The following is a 22,343-nucleotide window of genomic DNA, read 5'->3' as shown; positions in this document are numbered from 1 at the left end:
CGGTTTGCTGAGGAACATGTAGGTGTAATGATTTCTTGAAAAAGAAAAGGAAAAAAGATGGGTGTGATAATTTATCTGTAGAGTTTAATCCGGCCAAGAGGGAATATTTTGACAAGGTGTAATTTGCAAAGTAAACTGCTGTGATATTCTAGAGATACGCTTGATGGAAAAATTGTGGTTGAGTGACAGAAATAATGTCTCTAAATGTGAGGTAACACCGATTGTAGCCGGGTGACAAATCATTTTTATGGTTGTTCTTTTACCACCAAAAGGTGAGAGGACTTTGAAAGATGGCGGTACATTTCAGTTGTAAGAACATGGGTAATTGATTTCTTTAGTGTCTTCATCCTCCTTCATCAGCGGTTGGTATCTTCGAATGCCTGGTACTTTCACAGCCAGGACAATTATGCAAGCTTTCGTGGATATATATATCACAGTCCAGGCAGAAATGCTGCTTGCAATTGGGACAAGCAACCCGAAGGCCAGATCTGTTTCCTGTGTCATAAATGAAAACTGTGAGTGAGCAAAATGATGCCACATTATTCACACGCAAAAACATTCCACATACTTGATTTTAAGAGGTTCATAATACATGAGCAAAAACTATCCACACAAAATGACTCCACAGAAAACATTCCCTTTCCCTATTACTGCATAGCAAAAAATTTTAACTTTGAATTCAACTTATGTAAATTGGGGCTGGTTCAACCCTTTGGTAGTCCCACCATTGTCCAAGTCTCCACAGTCAAAAGCAGGGTTCATGATGCTTCCTAAGGGAGCACTGGCATATATTTTGGAACTATGATATAGTAGGACTGTAAGGCAAAAAATCACTGAGCTCCACATACTCCAGATACAATCTCAAAGTGGGGTGGATTCTGATTATTGGGCCCATAATAGATAACAGGCATAGCCACTTCAAACAAAATTTAAGATGGAGCAAAATTAGTTGTAACTTGTCAGTTTTATCTCAAAAATAGATGACTGTCGTGATTTACAACTAATTAATTGTGAGTTTGATTTTCTTATCAGATGCCTAGAAAACAACAAAGTCAACAAACATGTTTCTTCAGTTGCATAGGAGATTTCGATCTCTGACAAGTCCGAGGCATGTTTTTTATTCATATTTTAGTAACAACCACACAATGCATAGGGAACATGAATGATCCAATATATCTAACCCTTAAGCACAAAAACATATGGCAAGAAGTCCTAAGTATCTATTTTATAAACAAACATAAATACTTACCCAGACTTTGTTGGCAGCCAAAACACGCTCTAGGCAATATGTGTTGTTGAACCTCATCAAATGGTACGATTGGGAACAGATGGTGATATGACCTTGCCAAATGAGGTGAAGAAATGAGCGTCAACCCGCAGATGCGACATTCGGTAGGTAGTTCACATATGCGTGCTTTGCATCGTGGACAAGTGTATCCATCTCCGACCTTTGCCTCCTTGTGACATGAGCAAATTGCCACAGAGCTCTCTGCTGCTCTTTGTGGAAAACCCATCTTTATCAAATTGGCAATAGCAAACTCGGCTATTGCTGGAGGTGGAGGTGCATGTTCCAATATCAGGTCTTTCAAGTGTGACTGCACAAAGCAGAACAGTTGAAAATGTAAGGAAATTAGAAAAACAATCTTGCAAATCAAATCTAATATTAGTTATATAAGAAAGTCAGAAGCAGCAGTGACATTGTAAAATCAGTGCTATAATGGATAGTTGAACTCACCTCATCCAGTGCAATATAATACGAGCCACCAGTTTCGTGGCACAGATGTTTGCATATGAAAATTTCTGCTGAGAGACCAATAACAGAGCATCTAATTTTAGATTTCTTGCACTTCTGAATAGTTTCCATTATATCTCCTGGATCACAGGTACTGAGAGCTGAATACATGATTAGAACTTCCCTGTGACCATATGATGGAATCTGATTTAGATACCCTTGAACAAGATCCAGTGCATTCTGCAGGGATGCATCGCCTGAACATTCGAGCTTACCCATCAGTGCTTTAACATGAGACTCAGGACTCCCACCGAGATCCGTTAAGATATGAGCAACCCCATCTTTTATTGTCACAAGGCCTACTTGACTAAGAGGATTCTGGTAGAAATACTCTCTGATGAAAGCCTCAACATGCTTCGCGACCACACCCATTCGGCTAGGTCTAAAATCCATTTCAGACGCTGCCTGCAATAATTTTAACAGAAATCAAGCATCAACAACTTAACAGCCATATCAACTCACCAAGTATACAAATATCAGTACAATAGCCCTCCTATGAAAAACAGATACCAATTCCAAAAACACTTTTGAATCCATGTAACCATTACTTTGTTAACTGAAGATGATACATGATTCATCCAAACTAGTAATTTCAGCCCGTTGGCTATAGTTTCTAAGGTCCAAATTTTAACCCTGCTTCAAACCCCAAGAACCTCAGGCATAAAATATAGTAATCCTTCCGTTGTACGTTCAATTTGAAGTTCCAAACTTAAAGGTCCAGAAAACTCAGAAGGGTATGAAACAAACTAAACAGTGATCATGTCCAAATTTTAACAATGCTCAAACAAAGTGTAAGTTCAATTTGAAGTTCCAAACTAGTAATTTCAGCCCGTTGGCTATAGTTTCTAAGGTCCAAATTCTAACCCTGCTTCAAACCCCAAGAACCTCAGGCATACAATATAGTAATCCTCCCCGCGTAAGTTCAATTTAAAGTTCCAAACTTCACTACAATTGTCCAGAAAACTCAAAAGGGTTGAAACAAACCAAACAGTGGTCATGTCCAAATCCTAACAATAATCAAACACAGTTTAAGTTCAATTTGAAGTTCCAAACTTCACTAAACAACATAGAAAATCCAATAAACAGTCCTAACAATGAAACAAACTAAACACTGCTGATGTCCAAATCCTAACAATGCTTAAACCCTACAAAAATCCTCAATATGATTCCAATTTCAGCTCAATCCAAAGCTCCAAACTTTACTAATCCAATGCAACATTAAACCAAAACCCATTTCCCCAATCACAATTTCCAAGCCAAATCTCAAAAAGGGCACGACTCAAATCACAACCCAATACCTTAGAGAGGTCGATGACAATATAAAGATAGCGAATGAGACCCTTCTGAATCCGGGCGGTGGTGGCGGCCCTGAGGCGGCGGCGGTACTGAGCATGTTGGAGGTTCTGGTTGTCAATGGGGCGGAGAAGGCCGGCCTCGTCTTCTTGGAGGGACTCCCAGGAACGCTCGTCGGCATAGGCTCGTTCCCAGGCGGCGAGGCCGTCGGCATTCTCTTCGTCTTCCTCGTCTTCTTCGATCTCGCCGTTGAGACGTCTCTGGTCGCCGTTGTTCATGGTGGGTGTGGATCTCGGAGAAGACAGAAGACAGAGCTCTGCTTCTTCTTCTTCTTCATGTTTTTTTTAAAGGCCTGATGCTCCAATATGTGCTTGAGAGACTGTTGGTTTTTCCTGTCTTTCTTTTCAGAAGGGTGAAATGTTCGAATTACCCTCCATGAATTTTTATTTATTTTCCTTGTTTTTAATAAAATACAGTACATATAATAAGTTCACATCAGATCAAAACTTGTATCTTACCACCTAGAGGTTTACCAAATGAGCATCAAATTAAGTTAATTAACCTTTTCATGGCAAGAGATTCTATAATTTGACTCTGTCAAATTAGGTTTATCTCCGTCCAGCGACGTGTTTTTTGGCGGGTTGCTGGATGGGAGCTGTGCTTGGGTCGCGAGGAAGGTTTGCTGCTGGAGGATCGATGGAGAGTGGCTACTCTGGAATTGGTTGTTTGGATTGCAGGTTTGTTTTCCGGTTTGCTGGGCTGTGATTCGACGGCGATGCTTCGATCTGTCGCCCATGAGGAGCCGATTTTGGTTTGTTGGTGGATGAAATTGGCGTCGGTGAGGCACATGATGGGGAGTCGAGGCGCCAACGGTTTTCCTAGTTTGCTCATCCAACCCAGGTTGGATCTTGGCGATCTTGCTGGATTAATTGTGACGTGCGGCGAGGTGTACTGGGTGTGGGTTGGTGGTGCCGTGGTGGCTATGTGGTGGAAGATGGTGTCGATGTTGGGTGGTGGTCTCGGAAGTCAAAAGACGGCAACGGTCCAGCGGCAAGATTTTGGGTCACTGATCTTTAGAGGTCCTTGGTGGTGGGCCTGGGCTAGGTTTCTCTTTTATTTATTTAGTTCTTTTGTGTATGTCTTCTAGTTTTTCGGTCTTGGTAGGTTCATATGTTTTTGTTAGTATATCGGGTTTGTCTCGATACGATGTCAGACTTGTCCTGATTACATGTTCTCATGTTAATCATAGAGTTTCTTTGTGCATAGTGCTATCGTTACTTAGATAGGTAGGCGAGATATGTATCTTTTGGCTTTGCGATGAATCATTGTCTACCTTAAAAATGTGGTAGCGTATAGATGTGTAGAGGCATTTTCTTAATTTTTATTTACGATTTGAATGAAAATATTCATCGTCTTAAAAAAAATTGTATCTTACCATTCTTACATTCTATCGTGGTGACTTTTTCATTGCAACATAGACAATGCATCACTACCTTTTAGAGAACTAGGTTTATTCATATGATGTGCAAGAGAGATACTTGATCAAACACTTAGTTTAGACAAAATAATGGGCTGAGAGTACAAAAACATAATGTACGAATATAAGTTTGTGTGTTAAAGAGGAATCAAGAGAACATTTTAAACATAATTTATAAGAGGAATAAACTATACATCAACATAACTGTTGTATTATATAGTTAACTACACAATGGCAATGGAAGTAGTCAAGGGTCGAACCTAAAATGATAATTTGTGATTTCAGTATTAATAACAAAATTTTGAGCACAAGTTAATATGACTCTATTATTAGATTGATCGTCCTTGCGAGTCTGAGACTCTGACGCGTATTAATACTATAGTTTTCTCCCATAAGAAAAATTTTAATAAGAAATTCAGACCTTGAGAAAATCACTAGTTTTACGCTATTATCCCCCTCAATAAGAACACTAGAACAGTCTCTAAAACCACCACCGCGGCCCCAAAGCCCCGAATTTAAACCATCGTCTTCATCAGCTTCGTAGACCCACATCTCAATTTCGCAAATATCAACACGATGTTTCACCACCCACAACAGCAGCAGCAACAACAACAGCAACATTTGGGTTATGAAGAAGCAGCACCAAGCAGTAGCAGCAAGGCGAGTCTGTTGATTCGTCACCTCCCAGAAGCCATCCCCGAAGAGACCCTCTTCCGCTTACTCTCCCACTACGGCGCTTCTTCCGTCCGCTCCTGCTCTCCTACCGGCAGGTCCACACCACTCTACCCTCTATTCTCCTCTCTCTCAATTTTTAACCTTTCCTCGTTTTCCTATCACTTAAGACTCCACCTACAGGTTGAGAAACTGTGCTTTTGTCGATTTCCAAAACGAGGGTTTGGCTTACCAAGCACACCGCCAGCTCAATGGGTATGCACATCAAACTGCCCCCACATTCTTGTTTTTTCAGTTATAGTTACCAACCCAATGTGTTGTGATAGTGTGATGTAAAATGTTGCTGATTGAGGTTGTTGGGATTTTTTTTGTCTGTTTGTTGTCGGGTAGGTTGAGGTTTCTTGGCAAGGTGTTGAAAGTGGAGAGGGCTACTAGCAATAGTGACAAGGCATTGCCGGATGGAAAGAAGGATGCGGTTTCTATGCCCCCCAATTCGACATCTTCTTCGACTGCCAAAAGAGACACTGGAGAAGCTGAGGTTTTGAGATCAGAGGCTATCGCCCCGAGGCTTGGGGTGGATTACTGCTTTCCTCCTCACATTGAGTATGTGTATTTTTTATCATTAGTGTCCTATATATGAGTATTTTGAGTGTAGGTTTTGCTGTTTGTGGATTGGTTCTGAATTCGTATTACAAACCGATCCCATTTGCGATTCGTTTTGGATATAGCCACCAGACAGGAGTCTTGCTATTTCAACCTATCTACAACTATATATGGTTTTGGATTTAAAGAGGCAACAGTAAAACCAGACTAGTTTAAGGTTAAACCCTTAATGTTTATATCAGACAATTATTAATGATGTAATCTTATACTTCCTGAATATGTTATCTCACGTCATGAAAGTCAAATTCTGGTTTTGCATTTTACTTTATGATTGTGTATATGTTAGATAGACCGCTTTACTTATGCATTAATAATTCTTCTATTACAGGTATGCTTACCCACCACCAGATGGAAATATCCTGACCAACATTGTAAATGCTCTTATTGCCGTTCCTCGCTTTTACACTCAGGTTATCTTCAATCTTGTGCATAGCTATTGTAACAGACTAACAGTATCTTACAGCTCCCGCAGTTTGAATATCTGCATTGTTGAGACACATGTGATGTATTTCAGGTTTTGCACTTGATGAACAAAATGAATATCCCAGCTCCATTTCGCATGGCTCTTCCCTCTCCACCTCTACCACCTGCAGCACCTGTGCCATCTCCCCCACCTCCCCCTCCTCTAGCTGCAAGGCCTCCCGCTGCAGATATATCAAGTGACGAGTCTGAAATGGAGTCTTCAGATGAGGTAACTTCTTCTCTCTAGATTGTAAAGCATTAATTTGATTATCATGTTCTTGTTTTTTTATATTTTATATTTATTATTAGGTGAGAAAAATACAAGTTAGGGAGATACTAGAGGTGGAGTGGTTTTTACAATATAAGCCAAAGGGATTAAAAGAAGTTAGATTTTTAAATGCCAGTATCGTCTACTGTTTATGAGGACAAAAAAAAACAAAAGCTAAAAATTGGTAATCTTAAATTTCTTTGTTGTATATTGAGCAGTGACACGTGGGAACAATTATTTTCATGATTCTTTAATTTGATGTTTTCATGATCCACAATTCACTGTAATATTGTTGATTGAAATTAAAAGTGTTATATTTATTGTTTGTTAGCTATACTCGCTTTATATATCATTCATTTTAGACTTGACTTCGAGTGCTATTAGGAGGAGGTGTCGATGGGAGCTTCAAGAGGAAAGAAACGTGTCAGACGAGAATCTATTATTGGTCCTGCTGTTGATAAAGGTGTAGCACATGAAAATGTTGGATTAAAAAAAGCTACATTAGTTCCAAAAGAGATGCCGATGATAAAGAAGAAGAATCCGCTGCTACATGTAAGATACTTTTGATGATTTTGATCAATAATATTGGCTTAGCTTTGAGTGATTTAGTAAATATGCTTGGATTTTTACAGATAACGATTGCCCAGAAAGTTGTTAACAATGAGCATAAAGATGACAGCACCACCAAAGAAGAAGAGCTTCCGGAAACTGAGAGTTCAGTTGTTAACCCTTTTGCAACTCCAGAAGAACTAGAAAAAGGAAAGTTGCCTCCAGAAGAAATATTATCGCTTCCAATGTTTAAGGTACCAACTCCAAATTTTGGTTATATTATGGTAAAATGAGCATGGAAAAATGATAACTTTTTCATTAGCCAACCTAGCTTTCCCAGCTGGCAAGAGCCGACCCATTTTGATTCAACTTTATGAAATCTTTGCATTTTTATCAGATAATGAGTCTTAACATGTACTTTGAGAAAACTTGATGTTGTATGCCATGTATGCGTCATCATAATGTTTTGCCCTCTGCTAGTTAAGACTTCAATATATCTATACACAAATATAAAGTATTCTCGTTTTTTTTTTCAGACAAAGAAAAATCAATTTAAATGTTTGATTTTATTATCACAATGTGTGATCATTGGTTACTTTGAAACCGTAATTAGCTTTCGTTTGTGGCATTGGACATGAGGACTTTCACGTCTGCAGTGACTTTATTTGCAAGCTTTTTAACAATATTTTAATTCGCATTTAGCTTCCAATGTTTCTGGAATTCAATTGCTTTCTGCCTGTTATAATTTCAAAGGTTTGTATCAGGTCACTGAGAAATGTTTAGCCAGTAAAAATATATGTGAATTTTACTTGGTATACATGGAGGAACATTTTCCATGAAAATATTCATCACTGGTTAAGGTTTAGTTGACATCAGAAAACAGATTAAAATAATTTGGTATAACAATTTACTTGGTATACGCAGAACTATACTGCCGGGACTCCTGCCCCCGTGTTGTATATAAAGAACTTGGCAAAGGACATTGTTGCTGATGACTTCTACTACATATTTGGTGAGCTCACAAACTTGATAAGTTGTGTATTTTGTTTCGAGAAATTCTCAGATTAGACCATTGAAGAAGTGGTAGCTTAGATGTCTATTCTCTTCACATGTCCGGTGTTTGGTGTCAAAAAGGAGAACCATTATCTGGTAGTCCCAGTCCGAGCACTGACTACCCTTTCTCCCTATAATAATACTGCTGTAGGGTCATTATTTGGAAGCGTTGATGCAGCCAAATCTGGTCTCAGCGTGAAGCTAATGCAGGTAATTTCTCTTGGTAATTTCTATTATTTTGCAAAATTTAGCATCTCAAGTATTTTAGATACAGACCACATTGGGAAATCTCTTCAATAATAGTAGCAGCCTATTGGGACCAGTACTCCTGAACTTTAATTGAACATTTGAAATCCTTTCAAATTTGACATAACAAAAGAAGTGGAAAAAGAGAAAACAAGAGTAGTTATGACCATTGTTTAAGAGGGAAGTGAGGACTATGGGGTTGGGATGAACCTTTAACCTGATCTGTGAAGAATGGAACTTACTGACCATAAGATAAAGAAGTTTTGGATTCATTGCTACGTTTGTCCTGAACATGCAATTCTTTTAAAACTTGTATGTGGTATAATAAATATATTGGTAATCATTGCCTACTTCCAAAAGCTGATTTGTGTTTTGGATTTCAGGAAGGAAGAATGAGGGGCCAAGCTTTCGTGACATTTCCTTCAGTTGAACAAAGCCAATATGCTTTGGTATGCGTCTTTCTTTGATTAAACTTAAGATGTTAAATGGTTCATCAGTTTATCACTTGTATGCATTAAAAGTTAAATCAAAATATGAAGCAGCTGCACAGTCTAGCTCCTAACAAAGCATCAAAGTGACAGAGAGATGTGTGTATTTTATTAATTATTTTTGAATATGGGGTATGACTTCCAGTCTGAATTAGGCCCTGCTTTTTTATGCAAGAGAGTGACATCATAACTTGATTTTATGTCATGGAAATGTCTTCCCTGATTGTCTCCACTCAAATAGTCTTATTTTTTTAGAGCCCTGTCTCCTACAGTATTCTCATATGTGGGAGGATTTTCGTCTCATGTTCTGAATTCAAGCAGATCTCATTTTATTGTGCTGTCGAATGGAAGCAGGGATAAGTACTAACTTGTATTATAAACATTGATTGCAGAATCTAGTGAATGGGTATGTATTCAAGGGCAAACCAATGATCATCCAGTTTGGCCGTAATCCTGCAGCTGCTAAAGCAACTTAAGTAGACAGTATCAGGGAAATTTCCAAAGGTTAGATTTTACTTCTTTTATTCTTTCATTGTATATGTGACTTTCAGTTATTCTCACTATTTTCAGCACCATTTTTGAAAGGTGGTGTGACATGGGCTTGAATTTTTTTTTTAACTTATTGCTCAGTCCACTGTTACTTATGCACTTGTACCAGATTCTGATCACCCAGTGTGGTTGGATCAACACCCTCAGAACAGTTGTCTGTGGTGTGTTCAGGTTTTAGTTGTTTGTTTCACCAACTGGCATAGTAATTTTTTTTTTCCAGGAATCATCAAGCAAGAATATGGAATGCCCTGGGCGAGAGAAACTTCAGAGATATTCCATGGAGCAAAACTGGATTTGGAGCTGGTGCTGGCTGGAGGATACATGCTGGTCCCGACAAGACATTTCCTGCATCAGCTAACAGACTAACATACATAATTTCTCACTAATTTCATGCTGTATCAAAAGTCTCGGTGCCAGCTGGCTGGTTGTTTTAACTGGGTTATACAGGAAGGTTCAAGCAAGGATATCATTCAAGCAAAGCTTAGTCCATCCAGAGTTATTTGCAGTTGTAGAGTCTTATGCAGGGTACCAATTGTAATTATCTTACAAGCCGTCCTTGTAGTTATTTTTACAAATTGGAAAATAATCTCACTTACAGACTGAATGAAGATACAATTATGAGAAGCCTGTAAAGGCTGAAAGAAAAATATACTATGAAAGATTTGCAAATCTGCACCCCCAAAGTTGACAATCTGCAGTTTTGCATTTCTTTTTCTTCCATGGTCTGATAACATGAGGTCTCCATATTCACACACCAACTTTCTCCAACTTCAATTTTCTCATCAATTTTATCCGTTGGTCTCGTCAAATACCGATGTCAAATGTCAAAGGCACCCGTGAGTTTATCAATAATATAAGAAGAAAAACGCAAGAACAGAAACATCAAAGAGGGGAAGAGTGAAATAGAGCAGGGAAGTAGCTAATCATGTTCCTAGTTATTCTACATTGTCCAGTGATCTTATACTTTTAATTACAATGAAATGCCCAAGGATCTTAGTGAAACAATTAAAGTAACTGTATTTACCATCCTATTATTGTTCTTTTTATTAAAATCTGAACATAAACATTAGTCGCAATTAGTTCTTGTACTGACAATAGAACTTTAGTTCTCACAAAAGGTGGCAAGATGCACATCATATATATGGTGTGCAGTATGGTGGGAATTACCTGCACAAGGTATGAAACTTGCTCCCCAAGTTATAGACCAAAAAGAATACTTGCTATTCAAGTCACTTGCTTTCCCAAAAAACCACAAAGCTCTCCTCTCGGTCTCTCACCTATATCCTATATAGGCAGTTGTAGTCGCCGGTTTTCTCTGACTTAACAGAGCATCAGTTTATTGTTTGCTTTCCTGTTGTGTCTGTTTTGTTTGCAAAATATAATGGAGGATGTATGTGAGAGCAAAGACTTCTCCTTCCCCAAACAGGAGGAGAAGATCCTCGAGTTCTGGTCTAAAATCGATGCCTTCAAGACCCAACAGGCTCGAACCGAGGGCATGCCAGAGTATGTCTTCTATGACGGTCCACCTTTCGCCACTGGCCTCCCACACTACGGCCACCTGTTGGCTGGCACCATCAAGGACATTGTCACGCGCTACCAGTCCATGACTGGACACCATGTCACACGCCGCTTTGGCTGGGACTGCCATGGCTTGCCTGTTGAGACAGAGATCGATAAGAAGTTCAACATTAAGAGCCGAAAAGATGTTGAGAAGATGGGAATTGATGTGTGCAATAAAGAATGTAGGAGCATTGTTACTCGATATGTAGAAGAATGGGAGCAGGTGGTGACTCGTTCAGGGCGTTGGATTGACTTCAGGTATTGAACTATCTAAATTTTATGGAGCTGACCTCTTTGTTCATAACAAACACGTACGTATTAGAGATTATGAATTCTCAACACACACGACATCACTCCTAAAAACTACCAGTCATATCCGATATGCATCTTCTTATATACGACTATACGAGTCAATTTTGATATTTTCATGAGGTCTCTTTTCATTTGATGGAACGAGTAGTACTGTACGTGATGACCAAATTAAACCGTAATTTACACACAGTTTCTATATCATGTTAGACTAGTTGATTTAGTATTGGTTGTTCTATTGATTAGACTTGCATACACAGTTCTATCTTCTAATTTTCATGAATATTGCTATTGATGCACGTCTACTCTGATTTGTCATCAGTATAATTAAACTCACACTAGCTAAAATATCTTGATTTCAGGAATGATTATAAGACTATGGACTTGAATTACATGGAGAGTGTATGGTGGGTGTTTGCTTAATTGCATAAAAAGGGTCTTGTTTACAAGGACTTCAAGGTCATGCTTTACAGCACAGGTTGCAGGACACATTTGTCCAATTTTGAGGCGGGCCAAAATCACTAGGATATCTCTGATCCTGAAGTAATGGTAGCTTTTCCAATTGCTGGTGATCCAAAGAAGGCCGCTTTTGTTGCTTGGACGACTACTCCATGGACTCTTCCTAGCAATTTAGCTCTGTGTGTCAATCCAAATTTAACTTATGTGAAGGTTCACAACAGGTATTCTGGAAGAGTTTATGTTGTTGCTGAATCCCGGGTTCCGTTCCTACCTAGTGAGAGACCCAACCGGAGCTGCTCATGACGGTTCAAGTAGTTATGAAGTGTTGGACAGATTCTCAGGGACAACACTAGTGGGGATGAAATATGAACCACCTTTCGACTACTTCATGGAGTTCTCAAATGTGGCATTTCGAGTTTTGGGAGATGATTATGCCAAAGATGACAGTGGCACTGGAGTTGTTCACTGTGCTACTGCATTTGGTGAGGATGATTACCGTGTTTGCCTTGTGAATCAAGTAATCAAAAAGGGAGAGGGCTTGATTGTACCAGTTGATGAGGATGGGCACTTTACAGAAAGAGTTGATGACTTCAGAAACCAATATGTGAAGGAGGCAGATAAGGGTATTATTGAAGCAGTGAGGCTTAAAGGAAGGCTTGTGAAATCTGGCACCATAACTCATTCGTATCCTTTTTGTTGGAGACAGACACTCCACTCATCTACAGAGCTGTTCCAAGCTGGTTTATCCGGGTGGAGCAATTGAAAGAAGAGCTTTTAGAAAGCAACAAGCAGACATATTGGGTTCCCAATTTTGTGAAGGAAAAGAGATTCCACAATTGGTTGGAGAATGCAAGAGATTGGGCAGTAAGCAGAACCAGATTTTGGGGCAATCCTCTTCCTGTGTGGATCAGCAAGGATGGCAAGGAAGTACAAGTGATGGATTCCATTGAGAAGCTTGAAAAGCTTTCTGGTGTTAAGGTTTCTGATCTGCATCGTCCCGACATTGATCTTATCAGTAATCCATCTGAGCGTGGCCCTGAATTTGGTGTTCTTCAACGTGTAGAAGATGTGTTTGATTGCTGGTTTGAGAGTGGATCCATGCCTTATGCTTATATCCATTATCCTTTTGAGAATAAGGAGCTTCTTGAGAAAATCTTTCCTGGGGACTTTGTTGCTGAAGGGCTTGATCAGACTCGCGGATGGTTCTACACTCTTATGGTGCTATCTACTGCATTATTTGGGAAGCCTGCATTCAAGAACCTCATTTGCAATGGACTTGTTCTTGCTGAGGATGGGAAGAAGATGAGCAAAAGCTTAAGAAACTATCCTCCAGGATGGCGCTGATGCAGTTCGTTTGTACATCATCAACTCTCCTGTTGTTCGTGCAGAACCATTACGATTTAAAAAGGAAGGAGTATATGGAATTGTAAGTATTTGTTCTTTACATTTTTTGCTATTTCTAATTTTTGGACTACATATTTGGTTCACTTGAAAAATTGTCCACGACTAACATATTCTTCCTATTGTTTTTTTTTTCAGGTCAAGGATGCATTTCTGCCTTGGTACAACGCATATAGGTTCCTTGTTCAGCAATCTAAGAGACTCCAAGTGCCGTTCCTCCCTCTTGATCAAGCTATTGTAGAGGAGTCATCTAATGTGCTTGACCAGTGGATCAACTCAGCTACACAGTCCCTTGTGCATTTATCGACTCTACACGGTAGTGCCATCTCTTTTGAAGTTTATTGACAACTTGACAAACATCTACGTGAGGTTGAATCGCACAAGGCTGAAGCTGAAGGGTTCGGACGAAGAAGATTGCAGGATGGGGCTCTCAACTCTTTTCCATGTCCTTTTAGTATCATGTAAAGTGATGGCACCATTGACACCGTTCTTCACTGAAGTTCTTTACCAAAACATGCGGAAAGTTCTGAACGGGGCAGAGGAAAGCATTCATTACTGCAGTTTCCCACAAGCACAAGGAAAGAGGAATGCTCGTATCGAGCAAAGAAGGATGAAGATAGTCATTGATCTTGCTCGCAACATCCGTGAGCGTCACAACAAGCCTCTCAAAACACCCTTGAAACAGATGATCATTGTTCACCCTGATGCAGACTTTCTTGAAGACATGGACAGCAAGCTAAGAGAGTATGTGGTGGAAGAACTCAATGTCCAATCTCTAGTACTGTGCAATGATACAATGAAGTATACTTCGTTAAGCGCAGAGCCTGACTTCAGTGTACTAGGTAAGCGACTAGGAAGATCTATGGGACTTGTTGCCAAACAAGTCAAGGCCATGTCACAAGAGAATATCTTAGAATTCGAGAAAACAGGGGAGGTTACTCTTTCAGGTCATTCTCTGAAGCTGTTTGATCTTAAGGTTGTTAGGAAATTCAAACGTCCTGATGGCACAACCGAGAAGGAGCTTGATGCATCTGGAGATGGTGATGTTCTGGTGATCTTGGACTTGCAACAAGACGAAGCATTGTTTGAGGCCGGTGTTGCTCGTGACATTGTCAGCAGAGTTCAGAAGTTGAGGAAGAAAAGTGGGCTTGGAGTAACTGACATTGTAGAGGTGTACATTGAATCTTTGGATGAAGATAAGTCCGTGTCGAACAGGGCTCTGCATTCGCATGAAGAGTACATTAAGACTGCCCTAGGTTCGCCATTGCTTACATGCAGTGTGAGGCCGTCACATGCTGATGTGGCAGGAGAGGAGAGCTTCCATGGAGTATCTGGAATGTCCTACAAGCTCAGTTTGGTCCGACCTATCTAAGTGTAGTGCAGGAAAAGCAGAATCAGAAGGGTTCAAGAAATCCGAGTTCAAACAGGAATCTTGGTCATTTAGCGTTCTATATCAGTTGTGTTTGTTTTGAGTGTTCTGTTTATTGTAAAGAGAAACGGCTATGCTGTTCTATATCTGTTGTTGTATATGCTAATCTAGATGTTCTGTAATTTGCGACACCTTATCTTGTGTTTGTTTCCCAGTACTGCTTGATATTCTTTTTAAGTCAAGTCTGAAACTTGCAACTGTATCAGATCGACAGCCCCAATTGAAGATGATGAGGCCAATTGCTTCATCTGTTTCTGATTGGTATTGTTATTGTTGCAGCAGCACACATTTTTAAGCAGAGGTATCCCTTTTCCCCTTCAATCTATTAACACTACAATCACCATTGATGTTTTTTTGAAGTATTTGCATTCTCAATCCTCATCGATAGCTCGAAAGACCCAGCCAAGGATTTATGTTAGTGCCCCGGCTAACGAAGAGTGTAATGTTGAGGATGCCTTGAAGGTGTTTGACGAAATGCTTCAGATGCGTCCTCTCCTTCCTTCCATTTTCGGTTTCACTCAAGTATTGGGGGAAATCGTGATGCTTTTATTCTGAAGTGATTTCTTTGCATAGACAATTGGGTCTGCTGTGGGGGTGGCTAGTGATTTTTATTCTCTGACCATCATCATCAACTGTAATCGATGTTTTTTTCTGTGGCAAAACAACACTTGCACAGGCTGTTCATGGTCTCTGATCAATTTAGAGATAAATGTTTTCTGAAAAATGTTAGAGAGATTTGTAAAAGAGAAGGTATTGTTGCATTAACAAAAGACCTTATTTCCAGTGTCTTAAAGAGAAGGGATGTGCATGATAGTGAGATAAGGCATAGACTTCGTCGTAAAAAGGTTCTCATCATTCTAGATGATGTTGATAAGTTAGAACAATTACGAGCATTAGTTGGAAGCAACATTTGGTTTGGTCGAGGGAGTAGGATCATAGTAACAACCAGGGACAAGCAATTGTTGATTGCTCATCATGTGGATAAGTGTTACAAGGTCAAGGAATTGAAAAGTGATGATGCCCTACACCTTTTTAGTTGGAAAGTCTTCAAGAATGTTCATTCCCCAAAAGATTATCTGGAGATGTCCCATAGCTACTGAGTTGTGAGCTCTCGAATGGCATGGATATCCTTCAAAGTTGTTGCCAACAGCTTTCCCATCTGAGAAGCTTGTTCAACTGAATCTGTGTGGCAGCTATATCAAACATCTATGGAAGGGATTCAAGGTAACAATTTCTCATGCATTTATAATTTTAGTAAGTAGACTTAATTAATAATAAGAGCTTATATTTTTTGTATTTGTTTTTCTTCTTAAACAATGTTTGGTTAAGTTAAAATCAATTGATTTGAAGGACTCTGAAAATTTGATTGAAACACCAGACTTCACGGGTGTCCCAAATCTTGAGAAGCTGAATCTTGAAGGTTGCACAAAATTATCTAAGGTTCACCCATCCATTAGCAATCTCAGACGCCTTAGATTATTGAGTATGAAAAATTGTAAAAGCCTTCAGATCACTTCATGGAACATCATCTTGGAATCTCTTGAAATTTTCAATCTTTCAGGCTGTGCACGGCTCAAGACATTTCCAGAAATTGTGGGAGATATGAAATGCTTGTCTAAAATCTATTTAGCCAGGAGTGGCATAGAGGAACTTCCATTGTCAATTGAGTGTCTTTCTGGTCTCACATTGTTGGATATGGCTCATTGCAACAATATTTTGAGAATTCCTAGTGTCATTTCAAGTTTGACAAGGCTTAAGACAATCATTTTATCAGGCTGCTCTAATCTTAATGAAATTCCCGAGAACATTGGCAATGTGGAATGCCTTGAAGAGTTGGATATAAGTGGAACTGCTTTACGTCATATGCCATCATCCATTGTGTACCTCAAAAACCTTATCTTGCTTTGGGTGCCATGATCAACTTTCTTCATCACTGCTCTTTCCCTATCTTCCAGAAGTATGCCCTGGGATGGGCTTGTTGTCACCTGCTTCATTCTCTGGTTTTAGTTCTTTACTGTCATTGAACTTAAGTTACTGCAATCTGTTTGATGGAGCACTCCCTAATTATTTGGACCACATGTCATCACTGAAGGAATTGAATTTAAGCGGAAACAATTTTACCAGCATACCTGAAAGCGTTTGCCGACTTTCTAAGCTCGTAAGACTTCAGTTGGATGGTTGTAGCATGTTGAAGTCATTATCAAAGATTTCATTGCGTATAAAAGAGGTTTGGGCAACTGGTTGTATGTCACTTGACAGTGATTCTGATCAGTATGAAGTACTTTTTTCAAGTAAAGAAGTTGTTTGTGTTAATAAGCGCACAACTTCAACCATATGTTCCATTCACATGTCACTGTCACAATTTGCAGCATGGCTGAACATATATCATCCAGTCAATGAGTTATATACCCTTCGCTTTAAATATTTCTCTCTAAAGTACTTCTATACACTTGCCGATCTTAAAATAAGTTGCAGTTTTTTTTACCCTCTCTCTCTCTCTCTCTCTCTGGGGCATATGATCATTGTCACAAATTTGATTCCATTTTTTTTATGGATAGAGATTTTCTGGACAGCACTCTGTGTTTTATAGATAAACTTTTCCTCAATATGGAAGACCAGAATGGTTCTGCAGTGTAAAATAGTTCCTCAACGGCCTTCACACTAAATCCAATGAATGGGTGGAAATGAATAGCTACATGTGCCGTTTTCACAATCCTTGACAATTTGGATTCTGAAATGCCTTATATAAGCTGTTCGTTGGAAATTGTCAGTCCGAGTATTACTATATCTGGATGCATCAATGAATCTCTTATTAGTTCAAAGGTTCGTGGTTTCATTGGTATGTTTTATGCATCACGGGGGTCACTTTCATATCTTACGTCAAATGATTGCACTTCCATCAAAGCCGAGTTTGACAGTAACAGCAAGAACATAATGGTACACAGTTGTGGGCATCAAATTATATTCAATGACAATATGGAAGAATTTATGCAAACAATGCTGCAATGTAAGACTTCTCATTAGTCAAAAGATACAAGTAGAGAAGAAAATAGGCCTACAGCTAGTCGTCTGAAACTAGAAAAGGAGGAAAAGAAGTCTCTCTGGAGATCAATCTGTTGCTTCTCATGAGCAGGTGTGATTTAACTGATTTCGACATTTTTTGTGTATTCTTAGATACGGCTCATGAACACTGAATTTCTATAAATGCTTTTGCCCTTTTTTTAGCTTCAATTAAATCCATTGCTTTTGTAGGAACATTTGATATGTATCATGTATGTTCTCAGTGATAACAGAATTTGCATGCTAATATCTGCTGTAAGTTCAAATTAATCGTATTTAGGAATCCTTATGGAGAAAACTCTACGGTACAGTTGTACTTATGGGTACATAATACCGACTTATAAATCTTTGATTTGACTTGTTATTGCATAAACGAAAACCAAAATCACTCATATCAACCATCACTGCTATTCTATTTGAAATTTTATTGAACAAGTTCTTTTGGCTTCCATATGACACACCCTTATTGTATACCTAACATGTGTTGGTTTCTAAACGTTCTACATTTATAATGGGTGCGTGCTTAAAGAGAGCGCATTACTATAAAATAGATATCGAGAGTATATACCACTATTCAAGAACTGAATATTGGTTTCCTTCGATGTCACATCCAATTCATTGATCTCGTTTTCCAATGTTGTTACATTCTTGTATTGCAACTGTTATATATTGTTCTTTTTCTTGTGCCAGTTCTCTATAGCAGCTAATAAGAAATATAAGTTCATACAGTATATATCAGAAGCCAAATTTACTTGTAAAAATCAACACTAATCTGATTGCTAGGCTCATCTGATTCGGTCAATGCTCAGACTGATCAGACTGAAATTGGTTTTTCATGAATTGTCTACTTTCTCTACCTCAAATTTTTGTGTCATTTACTTTGCAGCTTCTGCATCCAAGTACTGTATATTCAGTACTGTTATAAAATACATACCGCGGTTGATCGAGAAATACTTGCAACAGCAGCAATTGTTTCCAAAAATTGCAATGTCAGAAAATTCGGGTCAAAGTCGATCCAACTTTGCAGGGTTGATTTCGAATGATTCGAAAATCAAAAAAAAGATTATCAACAACGCGCCCACCGAGGGGCTCGAACCCTCGACCACAAGGTTAAGAGCCTTGCGCTCTACCAACTGAGCTAGACGGGCTTGTTGGTAAAGCTGCGTCAGAAATTATATTTAACCTCTAAGAAGTCTCTACAGTTTTTTCTTCCCCATTTCAATTCAGAAAGAGTTTGAATTTCAAACTAGGTTTTGACGATGGATGAGTTGAGGGTTTTGACAATGCTCGATGAATCGGTGGTTGATCTCCGGATAAAGCAGTCTTCATGCCTCACCAAGCTCCGAGCAACTGCTTAGGACTTGGCTGCTACTTTGAAGAGAGACCATAGGTGGTTGAGGATCTACTGCCGAGTTCACACGGTGGTGATCCGGCAACTTGTGAACAATCCAAGAGTATTCAAGCTTGAGGAGCTGATTCGCGCCCCAACGCTGGTGTTGGACACAACATAATGGAGAAGGGAGAGAAAGGAATTGGTCTTCCGATGGATTTCAAGCCGAGGGTGGTTCCTCATCCAGTTCAGCCCTCGACCAAGCTCATAAGGTTCACAAGGGCCTACTTCAAGTACTAGAAGGCCACGAGTTCTCTCCTCAGCATACTAGACCCATTACCGAAACGCTGGCCGTGAATTTCGCCGGCTCCATTACCGGTCGATCATATTGGTGCGTGACATGGATGACTTCCAACATGTAGCTCACTTTTATGGTCAGTGAAGTTTGAGGTCACGAAGTCTTCATCTCTAATTTCTTTTATTCTTGCTCTAAAATCTGATCTTATATATAATCAAACTTTTTTGCACAGCCTCGATCCCCTCGTATTTTAATATGATCATAAGTATATTCGAACTGTTCCAAATGCAAACACTTCTAGCTATAACATGAATTTTTTTTTTTATGAAAATGACTCAAAAGACATATAATGGCCAAAGGAACATGAAACCAAATTAAAACCAACAAAAAAAACACCTTGGATGGAGCCATGGAGCAGATCTAATTGACATAGCAAATTAACATTCTATTTCGGGTATGGAATTGGAGGTGCAATCTGTAAGTGTTGGATAAAAGCTAACTTGCTATCATGGATACGGTGTAAACCAAAGTGTTTGATTACTAACATAAAAAAATGGTTAATGCTTTTACCTAAAAAAAAGCAAGCGGTTTGATTTTCCTATATTCCATTACACTATTAAAAACTTCGGTGAAGATGTTGAAGCCAGAAAAATTTTGTTGTTCAATTGTATTTAAAGATTTTAATTTTAAGCTCACTATGATTGGACAAACATGCTTGCACGAAACAAATATTAAGCTTAAAAAGAAACACTGAACTATCAAATGCTGATTGAGTGAGAAAATGATGAAAGCAAAGTGTCTAACTTTGAATTTCCTCATACTTCAAGGACACATGAGATTAAAATTATCAAGTCCAATACTAAAACAATCGGGCATATACTCCACCTCCACAGAGTATAAACTCTTTAAAAATCAAATTAGAGTTTACCTTTTATATAATGATGTCTTGGACTGAAATATCTAAAATCGATCTGGAAGCAAAAAAAATGCAAATATCACGCTTATGTTGCCACATGAAACCCAAAGAAATTCATGGTCCAAGTAAGCACAATATCAACAAGAGCTCAACTAAATTTCAGTATGACAAACAAACAATGCTTGTCAATTAGCATGTGAACAATTCCAATATGAACACAATTATCACAGACTAGATTATAATAAAAGTTGAACAATGGAATTTACTGTACAACGCCTGCTGTGATTAGTAGTCCACCAACTCTACCACCAATTAGCTGCACAACTATTAGATAGAGACACACTCAGCCCGCCTGATGTTCCCCCATAAGTATGTACACAGGATTCCAACAGTGAACTGATATCAAAGTGACCCTAATATCGATCAGATAAAAACAAAATCAATTTACCTTGATCAATGACTAACTGACCATCAAAGAACTCCAACATGTTGTGAGCAAAATGGAGCAGAAGATAAATTTCAAACTCACCTTATATGTGATAGTGTCAATTGGCTGACAAAATTGAACATTTGAGATTGAACCAGAAGCAGAAAGAATGCAGAAGTCCCGCTTCTGCTGCCCAAATAAAGCCCATGATTTTCACGCCCATATCCTGCTCAAGTAATGTTGGTAGCACATGGGTGTACCTCAGTACCACCCGAGACCATATAACAGTGTCAATCCACTAGTTACCATTATATTCCTTGTGTTTACAACCTATTTCTTCGATCTAAAACCAAGTAAAGAATAAAAAGATGAGGGGGGACTTTCAAGTCGTTGAATAACACCTCCTAGATAGTAAATATTGGTCTACTTCATCAATTAAAGCAACGCTGAAAAAATAATAAACAAGGTCTTCAACAAAATCAAGGACTAGCTAATAAAAAACAAATCAATCATACATTGGCTTACATCATTTCACGGTCTCCATAGTGTGCAAAATCAAAATCATCCAAAAAATTGTCCTGATTGTCCACTGCACTGAGAGGAAAAAAAAACAAGATTGAGGATTTTGAAAGAAAAAAAAAACAAGAAACAAGAAAGAATCTTGAAATGATGAATTGAGGGCTTTACCTTAAAGTGGGTGAAGTTGAGAACTTTAGAAAACCTATTCGTAGTTCTCACCAAAGGGAGAAAATCAAATTCACTAACATCTGAATCCCATGCGCACCCAAGCGGTGCCACACCGATAACAACAAATCTGCTGCAACAACTCACCGCCGACCATTACACGAACCTTGAAGGCGGTGCATTGACCCAGACATGCTTAAGCTACATGCATGTCTCTCGGTCTGAGACGCAGCGAAGCTCGGCCAGGAGAGAAAGAGAATCAAATTTGTGTTTTTAGGCTGAAAAAGGAAACTTTGACGAGAGGGTTTTTTTAGTGACATGAAAAATTTAAACGATTTGCACTAGTACATTGTTTAATCTTCTTCTATATATACACACATAATAATTCTTTTTTTCTCTTCATTTAATCAAACACACGTACACACAATAATATTTTTATTCTCTTCTTTAATCAAGTCATCATAGATGATCATTCCTACAAGAGGGTGTTACCGAAGTATCAAGGAGCTTCATCTCAAATTTATGTATCCATAATGCAGTTTTAGTCATGATATGATGGAATTGTATTTAATCACTAAGAATTTAGTTCCAATTATTAAGCGTCGAATGTCCGAGATTATAGCAATTCGTCAAACATGATGATGTGAAAGAAAACATGGTCTTTGATCTGAAGTTTTTGAAGCTTGTAAGGGGCATTGATATATACATCAACAGGCTAATCTACATTATCATATCCTAAAAAAACAAAGGTATTCTGTTTCTACACTTTATTTTGCTTAGCCTTACTGGGGCTTTTTTTAGTTGCAGTTCCCTTTGACGGGGCGAAGTGAAAGTATGTCAAGGATGAAGCCTCTTTAAAATCGATACCTTGATTAAAATTCGTAGGTTCGATTCCTGCTGGATATATTGATGATGTTTTAAGGCAATTCAATCTGTGATGTATGTAGCCCTTTGAGCC

The 22,343-nt window shown here is 38.8% G+C and overlaps 2 protein-coding genes, 1 non-coding gene and 1 pseudogene across 4 annotated transcripts; 2 read left to right on the top strand and 2 right to left on the bottom strand.

Annotated features, from left to right (window-relative positions):
• Positions 1 to 178: 178 nt before the first annotated feature.
• LOC126786721 (general transcription factor IIH subunit 2) lies at positions 179 to 4,268 on the bottom strand. The gene is made up of 4 exons (XM_050512638.1): positions 3,091 to 4,268; positions 1,736 to 2,197; positions 1,250 to 1,595; positions 179 to 495 (listed from the first exon to the last, which is right to left on the bottom strand). The coding sequence occupies exons 1-4, from the start codon at positions 3,361 to 3,363 to the stop codon at positions 344 to 346; spliced, it is 1,233 nt and encodes a 410-aa protein (XP_050368595.1). The 5' UTR covers positions 3,364 to 4,268; the 3' UTR covers positions 179 to 343.
• A 779-nt stretch (positions 4,269 to 5,047) lies between these two features.
• Positions 5,048 to 10,249, top strand: LOC126787800 (U11/U12 small nuclear ribonucleoprotein 65 kDa protein). Of its 2 annotated transcripts, XM_050513706.1 has the most exons (13): positions 5,048 to 5,332; positions 5,418 to 5,489; positions 5,625 to 5,837; positions 6,226 to 6,307; positions 6,412 to 6,588; positions 7,012 to 7,179; positions 7,260 to 7,430; positions 8,101 to 8,188; positions 8,381 to 8,439; positions 8,859 to 8,924; positions 9,356 to 9,465; positions 9,548 to 9,569; positions 9,775 to 10,249. In XM_050513706.1, the coding sequence occupies exons 1-11, from the start codon at positions 5,139 to 5,141 to the stop codon at positions 9,437 to 9,439; spliced, it is 1,374 nt and encodes a 457-aa protein (XP_050369663.1). In that variant the 5' UTR covers positions 5,048 to 5,138; the 3' UTR covers positions 9,440 to 9,465; positions 9,548 to 9,569; positions 9,775 to 10,249. The 2 variants fall into 2 exon arrangements, with proteins under 2 accessions (XP_050369663.1, XP_050369662.1); XM_050513705.1 differs by lacking the exon at positions 9,548 to 9,569 and having other exon boundaries at positions 9,732 to 10,249.
• A 644-nt stretch (positions 10,250 to 10,893) lies between these two features.
• LOC126787351 (isoleucine--tRNA ligase, cytoplasmic-like) lies at positions 10,894 to 17,874 on the top strand (annotated as a pseudogene).
• Positions 17,875 to 18,805: 931 nt separating this feature from the next.
• On the bottom strand, positions 18,806 to 18,878 carry TRNAK-CUU (transfer RNA lysine (anticodon CUU)). Its single transcript has one exon. It is a non-coding gene; the product is annotated as a tRNA-Lys (tRNA).
• Positions 18,879 to 22,343: the final 3,465 nt, after the last annotated feature.

This window comes from Argentina anserina, chromosome 3, assembly GCF_933775445.1.
Source record: "Argentina anserina chromosome 3, drPotAnse1.1, whole genome shotgun sequence".
Classification (NCBI taxonomy): Eukaryota; Viridiplantae; Streptophyta; class Magnoliopsida; order Rosales; family Rosaceae; genus Argentina; species Argentina anserina.
Note: the sequence above shows the minus strand (reverse complement) of the source record. Positions and strands in the feature narration are given on the sequence as shown.

Bases quoted from the DNA above. Each gene is read 5' to 3' on its own strand.
- LOC126786721 (XM_050512638.1), bottom strand. From the start codon at position 3,363: ATGAACAACGGCGACCAGAGACGTCTCAACGGCGAGATCGAAGAAGAC. The intron at 2,198-3,090 runs GTATTGGGTTGT...AAATTATTGCAG, and splicing joins TTGTCATCGACCTCTCTAAG to GCAGCGTCTGAAATGGATTT. The intron at 496-1,249 runs GTAAGTATTTAT...TTTATGACACAG, and splicing joins TGGCTGCCAACAAAGTCTGG to GAAACAGATCTGGCCTTCGG.
- LOC126787800 (XM_050513705.1), top strand. From the start codon at position 5,139: ATGTTTCACCACCCACAACAGCAGCAGCAACAACAACAGCAACATTTG. The intron at 5,333-5,417 runs GTCCACACCACT...CTCCACCTACAG, and splicing joins TCCTGCTCTCCTACCGGCAG to GTTGAGAAACTGTGCTTTTG. The intron at 8,189-8,380 runs GTGAGCTCACAA...ATACTGCTGTAG, and splicing joins TGACTTCTACTACATATTTG to GGTCATTATTTGGAAGCGTT.